This window comes from Montipora foliosa, chromosome 12 (assembly GCF_036669935.1).
Source record: "Montipora foliosa isolate CH-2021 chromosome 12, ASM3666993v2, whole genome shotgun sequence".
NCBI lineage: Eukaryota > Metazoa > Cnidaria > Anthozoa > Scleractinia > Acroporidae > Montipora > Montipora foliosa.
Window position 1 is genome coordinate 10,392,516 of NC_090880.1, and position 10,000 is coordinate 10,402,515.

At 38.0% G+C, this 10,000-nt stretch overlaps 1 protein-coding gene across 1 annotated transcript in view; it reads left to right on the plus strand.

The window, feature by feature from the left end:
• LOC137979228 (MAPK/MAK/MRK overlapping kinase-like) overlaps positions 1–10,000 on the plus strand; it is a 42,623-nt gene that overhangs the window by 19,333 nt on the left and 13,290 nt on the right. The window contains exons 7-14 of the mRNA XM_068826439.1: positions 614–699; positions 3,526–3,618; positions 4,133–4,234; positions 5,196–5,330; positions 5,709–5,756; positions 8,079–8,166; positions 9,182–9,226; positions 9,421–9,630. Coding sequence (XP_068682540.1) covers positions 614–699; positions 3,526–3,618; positions 4,133–4,234; positions 5,196–5,330; positions 5,709–5,756; positions 8,079–8,166; positions 9,182–9,226; positions 9,421–9,630 — 807 coding nt within the window. The remainder of the gene's footprint in view (positions 1–613; positions 700–3,525; positions 3,619–4,132; positions 4,235–5,195; positions 5,331–5,708; positions 5,757–8,078; positions 8,167–9,181; positions 9,227–9,420; positions 9,631–10,000) is intronic.

Below are 10,000 nucleotides of genomic sequence, written 5' to 3' on the forward strand. Positions count from 1 at the left end.
TGAGACTGCATTCCACCTAAAGAAAATTTAAACAATTGAACAATTTTAGTGGTATTGGAAATAAGACTCACAATACTCAGTGAAAGGTTGTACACATTATTTAACCCTTTCAGCCCCGATAGTGCCAAATGGCACTTATAGATTTTACTCTGTCTAACGCCAGACGATTTTACTCGTCAGTGGGGAACCCCTCGGGGCTTAAAGGGTTAAGCTAACAGGGTGAAAAAACTATGTCCCCGTTTAAACCACTTGAACTGATTTTTGGGGATGACATTTTGAAATGAAAATAAGTCCACACACAACATTGGACAAGGTTTGAGAAAAAAGAAATGTTGGGTCGTTAAAAGTACCCCTTGTGCTTGTGTCACTGTTGATTACATATCAACAGTGGGCTTTCAAATTTACCAGTCACACCCCTCTCCCCCTTCCTTAAAAAAATGTTTCAAAATTATTTTTAACCCATTGACTCCCAGGGGTTCCCCATTGACAAGTAAAATCATCTGGCATTAGACAGTCTGGCCGGTTGGTTCAGGCCGGTTTGGGTGCCAAAGGGTTAATGGTAAGTGCGATTAATGACAATTGTAATTTAACACAATTTTTTTTATTATTTAAGGATGATGTTGTAAAACTTGCTGACTTTGGATCATGTCGTAGTGTTTACTCCAAGCAACCATTCACAGAATATATATCAACAAGATGGTAAGGTGACAATATTAATATTGTATGCACTGATGATGATGACTGTGTAAATCAAAATTTCTTTGATTAACACCAACATATTCAGTATTGATGAAAAGGTGAATGGCACAGAATTTAAGTCTAAGCACCCATTTGAAAATGGTTAGCTTTCAATAACTGTGATTTAGGGTATATACATGTATTGTCTAGCTGCAGTATTTCTTTGGAATGTGTAGTTCCAGAAAATATGCATACCCACCCCCCCTCCCCCCCTTCCTGGAAGGGACTGGAAATTCCTTGGGGGGGAGGGGCTTGGATCAAAGACCTCGGAATTTCCGGAGGGGGGAGGGGGGGGGGGGTTATCTCAATGATTTTTTTATCCAGACCAGTCTCAATTTTCATACAGTTGTACGTAAAGTTTCGTCGTTTGCATTTTGCTTCTCAAGTCGCGAATGCAAAAAAATAAATCTTGCTAATGTAAAGCACAAAATGAATATTTTTGTGCTGGTTAGGCTCGATATTCTGTCGCCGCTAGAGTCCAATCATTTTCCTGAGTAGCTGCTGGTGGTTGAAGTGCATGTTGTGGAAAGTAGTAGAGTTAATCATGACTTGAAGATTTAAGTTGTCATCGCAAGGTTAGCGTGAAAAATAGCGTTTGAACTGGAAGAGTGCATCAACATTGAATTAGCAGAAATTTGGACTTGGCAGATAACAGACCTCCTATCGCGAAACATTGATTCTAGATCTAGAAAAACATTACAGTAACAATTATAGTGCAGGAGGCAAATAAATTATATATTTTAAATCAGCAGAAATTAGATAAATAAACGACTTGCTGCTTCAATATCTCCGCATATTTTAAAGCCAAAGCCAAAGGGGGAAAAAATCGTTCGACACCCGTCGTGAATCACGCAGGAATCCAAACATTTTCAATAAGCCCAAGTAAATGTAATTTAAGGGAAGTCCGGAATGATAGCGAGTAACATAAAGCCATTCATGCTAGTTTGTTTACATTCTATGTAGTGTGCAAATTAAGCTGAATTGTTTTCGAATGCAGGCATGGTGCTTGTGACATCATTTTTGACAGAGCTTTGTCTGTACTCTTATCGACAACAATATTTGTCATCACAGTGATCAAAATGTTGTGGACTCAGTAGGCTACGCCTTGAGATTCTGCAACAAATTTTGACCACTGTGATGTTGAATATCGTTGTCGATAAGAGTACAGACAATGCTGAACCACTTTCAATTTGTTTTTTTACTGCAACATTCAATGCTAAAGAAAGTATTTATTTCAGAACGTGACCAAAATCATGACACAAAAGATTGGTTTATTTCCCAAAATGAGCGTTGCATGACAAATTGACGCGAGCATGCCATGAGCAGCGTTGTCTAGACTCTTATCGACAACAGCAAATTAGCCAATCAGATTGCGAGATTACAATCCATTGTGGTAAAAAAGGTTCAAGCAGGTTTTCAGAGAAGGTGCAGTACAAGGTGGCTTACCACAGGCCAAGGCCATCAGAAAGGAAATGCTGGCAAAGTGACGCCAGTCATCGGGACACGAACTGTCACGAAAAAGATTGAATTACATTGTACGGCTGCAAAAATTGAAGACTCATTCTTTTTTATCAAATGAAACCATGTTGTCTCGCAGTGATGAGCGCAAATTTCTATTGCGTCGAGAAGCCTGAAAAATTTTCAGGACTTGAACGGAATTTGAACCCGCGACCTCGCAATACCGGTGCGATGCTCTAACCAACTGAGCTATGAAGCCACTGACGTTGAGAGCTGTTCACTTCTGAGTTCACAACTTCCCGTGATAAGTAATTATGAGTGAAAGATATGTATGAAATACATCATATATTGCACTGCGGGTATGAAATCAAATGAAACCATGTTGTCTCGCAGTGATGAGCGCAAATTTCTATTGCGTCGAGAAGCCTGAAAAATTTTCAGGACTTCAACGGGATTTGAACCCGCGACCTCGCGATACCGACGCAATAGAAATTTGCGCTCATCACTGCGAGACAACATGGTTTCATTTGATTTCATACCCGCAGTGCAATATATGATGTATTTCGTACATATCTTTCACTCATAATTACTTATCACGGGAAGTTGTGAACTCAGAAGTGACCAGCTCCCAACGTCAGTGACTTCATAGCTCAGTTGGTTAGAGCATCCATTTTGTGAGCCGATTTTTGAAAATCCAGAGGGGAGGGGGGTTCATAAGTAAAATCCCCTCCGTGGGGGCGGTATGGATATTTTCTGAAACTACACATCAATCGAAAGTAAGATTAGTAGTACTGCACAGATTTAATAAGTGATTGGAGTTTTCCAAACTTGGTCACTACCTGAGCATTTATAATGGTTTTCGATCTTGGTTATTTTTCCTAAAAGCATATTGGGGGCCGGTATAATGGTGACCTTTTACCATTCAGTTGAGAGAGGAATGTTGGAGCTGCCATTGGTTGTTGGGGATCTTTCGTGCATGGAATGGGCACATTTTCTGACTGATTCCTGCATAATAATCTTGAAGCCACTTTTCTGTAATTGTGTCCTCTATGACAAAGTCAACTGTGTACATGTACATGTACATGGGACAAGATAACAGTTCCCCTTTTGGAAGTACTTTCTTGTTGTTTCCTGCGCTGTACATGTAAGCCCATTTCTTTCTTAGGTATCCTTTTTATATGTTGCTTTACTGATGCTCTTCAAAACCAATAGAAACTCTTGTTACCGTGTATTTGTAAACTAATCTGCAATGAGTAAATACATTTTCCTGATCTTGTGCATATTAGTTGGTCACATTTATTGCTGATGAGTATATTGGCTTGTTGGTAGGTACCGTGCTCCAGAATGTTTGTTGACGGATGGTTACTATAGTTACAAGATGGATATGTGGAGTGTTGGCTGTGTTTTTTTTGAAGTGTTAAGGTGATTAAAAGTGCTTTTAACTAAAAGCTTTATTTTGATACATAGTGTACAGATACAGTACCGCTCAAAGGTAAGTTGACAGTCACTCGCGAGTCGCGAAACTCGACTCGAGACTCGATTCTCGATCCTCAAAAATTTCGAGAATTGAGTCTCGAGTCGAGTTTCGCAACTCACGAGTTGAGTCTTTCGAGTTTCGAGTCGAGAAAAATAATGAGCTGGATGCTTCACTGATCTCTAGACTCATAGAACAAAGATATTGCCCAGAAACCTTAAGTGAAAGCACCAGGCAAGTTCTTTTTTTTAAATCCCCCATAAACCACAGGACATAGGGAGAAACCCTGAAGTAAACTTGAAATGTGACCCACAACCAGCTACACTGTCAGCAATTTGGTACATGTAGGAGATGGGTTCAATAAATTGTAATGAAAAGAGATTTAGACTGACCAATCATGGTATTACTATACAAGTATTATTTGAAAGCCACTTATTGTGTTAAATGCTATCATTCTTACAGTTTGCGTCCACTTTTTCCTGGCTCAAATGAAGTTGATCAGATTGCAAAGATTCATGAAGTTCTAGGAACTCCTTCAACCAACATTCTAAAGAAGTTACAAAAGTGAGTTCTAACTGAAGACAGTTTCTTTGTCAATAATAAGTACATAATACAGTGATTGATGTGTGAGAAAGAAGCCTTAAATAATCCAGGCTTGAATGGGATTTGGGCCCATGAGTGAGGGACAATTTACACTGAACAGTGCTCAACCATCTGACCTATCTTGAAAACCACCTGGGAGCTGTTTAAGTGCATGTCCATTTTATGTCCTGTACAATGTGAGTGCATGATAGAGGACATAATTATGTGATATATCATTCCTTTGGACTATTGAGTTGACATGATTGCTGTTGGCGAAGTCATTGCACTGAAATGTGTTCTTTATGCACTTGAGTTGTGACAAAGCTTGAACAGATTTGAACCCATGCCTGTGCAGCCACTGCACTGTACTCTGCTCTACTGTCTGTCGAGGTATCAAACCATCTTTGAGATGGTCAAGTTCCAATTTATTTACAATGTATTGTCCTGTAGTCCTGTAAGATTTGTAAATGGATATAGAAAATATGTGGAATCACACTTGAAAACAATAATAACCTGCGGCTCCTAATAACAAGGTAGTCCCCTCTTAATCCAAGTTTTAGAAAAAGGGGGCATTTCTTCATGAATACCTCATTCAAAAATTATTTTTCCTTGTGATTTTGAGAACATTGTAAGGCCAAACAGCCAAACATAAATTTGCTAGTTCTACAGTTTGAAGTAGTAAGTTATGCTCAAGCCACTGACTTTCTAGAGTTTTTTAAATTGCCTCCTACATGTACCTGGGAGTGGGTAGAAGTGACAGTCTCTTTTGACTAATTGAAATCTCAGTAATGTTGCTTCAAGGCTCACTAAACTTGAGTATTCTGACTTGTTTTAATGGCCACGGATTAAGTATGTTTGTTTTGGATCGAATGGGCATCATTTAAATTATTTCGTTACAGTAACTATTAATTGCATTTATTTTTTGATTTGTTATTGGTTACAGTAAATCACGCAGCATGAACTTCAACTTTCCCGCAAAAACAGGAACGGGTCTGAGAGTGCTTCTTCCTCATGATCATGTCTCTAAGGAGTGCATTGAACTCATTGAACTTATGTGTACATATGATCCTGATGAGAGGTACATTTATATAACCGTACATCCTGTACCCAAATTCAGGAGTTGCCATATATAAAGCCATTATGGGGACAACTGGGAGGGCACATTGTATACTTTATAATTATATATATAATTATATAGTATTGAGTGCACAAATAATTATTTTCTAGTACGTTTATTGGGGAAAAAAGGCTGGGTAAACTACCATTTTTCTTTGCGACACAAAATTACGTATATCGCAGGATATCTGTTGAGTTACACACGACAAGTATTGAGTGCACTTTGAACATAATATTTGGACATTGTCGCAATGTGTTGAATAATAATATGTATTATTACTTTAAGAAAAATTGATGCAATTTCAAGAGCTTTGTAACATATTATTTATATTTATTTTAGAATAACAGCCAAGCAAGCCTTGAGGCATCCTTATTTTAAGCAACTCAGGTGTGTTTATTTTACATATAATAGTATACTAATGATGTCAATTAATTAGCACGCAACTGAATAAATTAAGCTTATGTCCCTCTTCCTGGGTAGAGTACTGTAACAGAAATACGCTTGCAAAAGATGCACCACACGAGAGAAAACAGAAAGCAAAACACAAGGTGCCGTTATTGGGGAAACGCTGCCTTGCAGACTTCGGCTTGTGTTACATAAACAACGTCACTTATCTCCCCAGCACTACAAGCTAAATGCAAGTCAGCATGTGCTGGCTCAGGCAAGAGTATTCGTTAGGAAGCAAGGTTGGGGTAACTCTCTTTGCTGACTTAACCGCACCACGGAGGAGTGACCCAATTTTATTAAAGCACAAAAAATGGCATCAACCCATTTCCAGAGAGGGTGGGGGAGAAAAAACTTGACAAATTGCTTAGTATTTTAACAGGAAATTGCTTTGTGCAAAAGAACTGCAAATTGAACACTGGACAGCTTGCTTGAGCTTACATAGCTAGACACTGTACCAAAAATACAGGCTCCAGTTGTTCAAAAGGTGGATAACGCTATCCACCACATAAGTCACTATCTACTGGATAGTGCAATTGGTTTTGCTATGACTTATCCACTGGTTAGTGATTTATCTGGCCCGGGTTGCTGGAAGCATGGTTAGCACTAACCAGCGTTAAATACCATGGAAACCAATAGGTTTCGATACCTCTTAACCAATGGTTGTTGCTAACCAGTCTTTGAGCAACCGCCCCCTGGTGGATAGCGCTATCCATCGTTTGAACAACTGGGGCCAGTAAGACGTGCACATGTACTTTTAAGTGGCAGGTATTACCAGTAATTATCAAGCTTTATTAGATTTGGTCAATGCTGAGGTACATTAGAAACTGCGAGCTAGGAAGAAAGCTTTAATATCTTAGTCTTGCTACAATGAAACCAGTAATTGCTGTGACCTTAAACATTGGTCTATACAGTAATAACCCAGTGTTCTCACCAGGATTTTGTCTTAGGGAGTCTCAGGGCCCCCTTTCCTGAAAAATAGGGGCCCTCCAGGGGCTTAAGCAGGACAAAGTTACTTGACTGTGCTCCATGACTAGGGTGAAAAAAGTCCTTTGTGATTTCGCTGTCAATTTCATCAAGGCACGTTCAAATTGGAACGCTTGCAATGGTGGGCCTTCGACAATATTGTAAATGCAGTTGATTTGTTTGCCTCAAGACAGATCTTACAGGTCATAATCTTTTTGTCTGCATCATGGGGAAGCTGTGAGTATTTTGATTGCCATTCACTCTGAAAAACACGGTCTTTCTTCAATGAAATAGCTTTTTGATCTTTGCTTGCTACGTGGTCATTGATCTTCATTGTCCCCTTTGTCCTCTTCATTGTCCTCTTCACCGGCATTGTAATGATCTTCTACACTCTCTTAATCCTTGTTACTTTAGAGTGAAAGTTCTCAATTCCACGACCAATATCATGAGCCTGCATTCTAAATTACGCAAAGTATACCTACCTGATTTAATATGGCGGCCAAACTGTCAAAGCTGCGCAACACTCGTGTAACTGAGGAAGGCAAAAGTCTATAAAAAGGGCTTTGACTACTTTGATAAATATTGTTTTCATATAGTTGAAGATGGCAAAGAGCTTGGCTGTTCACTGGAACCATTAAAACACTGCTAACTTACTTCCAAAAGTCTGTTTCACTTGTAGTATCCTTCACTTTTAAAGCGCCATTTCTATTTTTTCTTACGGGAATCTGGCGAAGGCACAGCCTGGTGAGAACAGTGATAAGCTAGATAACAACATGAATGACTTACTTAAGTGTGAGTCACATTTCATTAACAGTATTTTACTGATCGGACAGTAAAATCTCATTAAAAAGAAATGGAGTTGTATGCGAGAAAATTTGGTTTTAGTCACAGTATGACCTTAAAGGTCGTACTGTAACTAAAACCAAATTTTCTCGCACAGATGGGTTACCATATTTTCTTGCAAATGGTGCTTCACACGCATGCCTTTGGCAGGCGGAGCTCCGCTAATATTGGGTGATAGACAAAGTAAAATCTACAAGTCGGTTTAATAAGTAATTCAAAAGGGATTAATTTTAAGTTGCTCTAGAACCCTTATAAGGGTAGAGCAAACTTAAAACATCTTGGCTAGAGTGCAGGTTGCCTCTGAACTAGCAACAAACAAAATTTACTATGGTGAAATTAGGTGAAGACCCCCAATGCACACTCAGCATTAGGCTTCTATATTTTAGTTTTACTTCATGGTTTTACAATAATTTATAACCTTTCGGTTGAACATCCTTGTAATGCTGGATTTTGTAGAGAGCAAGACAGGAGGCAAAGTGCCAGACTGGTATCACCAGATGGATCACTCATTCAATCCAAACCTCACAGGGTAGTCAAAAAGAAGGTATGGGAAGAAAAACAGTCTGCATTCTTTCTCCTTGTTGAATAATCACCTTGGCATGCAAAAAAATCCTATAACAGTGAATGTTTTTTTGTAAGCATTCTCTGAATTTTTATACCATTAACACCTGTATCTAAAAATGACATTTACAACTTTGTTAATTTGTGGTTTTTTTTTTTTAGTAAATGCGGATTTTGAACCACTTGTCGTTCAAAAGATCCTTCATAATGTTCATAGTGTTAAGAAAATGTCCCGGTGTGTAATTTTTAAGGGTGAAAGCTGAAGACACCTGTATTACAGCGAGTTTCAATTGAGTGTGGTAAAACCAAAAGCAAAGTAATTACTTTTGCCACTCAAAAAGGACGGGGACAATCCAGTAAACCAATCAAAACTCGAAGTACAGTGCTGTAATTACATACACCCGACACAAAGCGCAGGAAAATGTTGAAAAAATGGCACAAGAACTTTGAACCAATCTCCGAGTGAAGTAATGCAAAACCAAAGCAATTCGCTAATTACTTTCGACACTTTTGAAAACCGCTCTATGCAATCTATTTTTAATTAACAAATGACAAAACAGAAAGACTTGTTAGTATCTATAAATTAAAATAAAACCCCTCTCAAATTTTGAGAGGTTTTGTAAATTAAACAGCTCTTTTAGAAGATGGATTCATAAATATTCAACTTGATTTCAAAGGTGCATTACTTTTTGTTAGAGTTACCCTCCAAAGTATCCCAAGGGTGGCATGCAAGGGTTTAATTTTCAGTGTTTTATTTCTTTCTTAAACAGGAGCACTTTAAATCAACAACAACAATGACCTTTATTTGTACCCAGAAATATATACATTTATAATAAATTAGGGTTTACGTACCTACCATCTACTCAAAGTAGCCATAAGGGCTAAGACCTGAGCAGCAAAAATATGTATAAACATGAATTACTTCATGATATTTGATTCCTTTTGTTGACCATTCTGGTACACAAGTCACTTTTTTCATGTTTCATTTCGTATTTCAGAGAAAACATATCATTGGACAAAATCGTGCACGTTCGCCAAGTGAAGTATGTTCTTACTGTAATATTGCCAGATAACATTTATAATATTATTCATTTAGGAAAATATTCCCTATAGCTATCAAGTACATGTTTGGGCAAAAAAGGGTGTTTTTGTGTTTTTATGTTAATACATATATAGTTTGGCTAAAACCAATCAACTTGAAGACTTGTCATGTTATGCAATTTATGTTCTTTTGTAGTCTATTCTTCCCAAAGAAGGAGGATTTAAGAGCCTAACTGGGGGCATCGTGGCAAACCAGCAACCAACTTTACCTTCTCTTGGTATTGGTTACAAGCAAAACACATATGGCACGACACTTCCCAAAATACCAGTGGCAACTACAACACACAGAACAACTTTCCCAACATCATTTCATTCTATTATCCAGCAAGAAAAAAATAAGGTCAAGGTATGCTCTTCTACTGTTTGTATGGTTTATTACTTTAATTAAAATTAGACAAGAGGTACACTTACAAAAAAAAGAATTAAAAAACTTGTTGTGACTGACTTATGTAAAAAGGATGTTTCGGTCAAAATACTATGATCTCTTCAGCATAGAATGGCTTACGAATACAAAATGAGTGCTTTAAAAGAGCCTTGAAGGATAATTGTAATTCTCGGAGCCATACGTCATAGTGAGTGTCTTGTTGTGCTTGCACTGAAGCGTACTCTTCAAAGAGTCAATTGTTATAAAAATACAAAAATTTGGTTTTATTCAATGGAGTTGATAATGTAAATTGACAACCGTGCAGAGATTCTAAAAGCTGACGTTTCGAGCG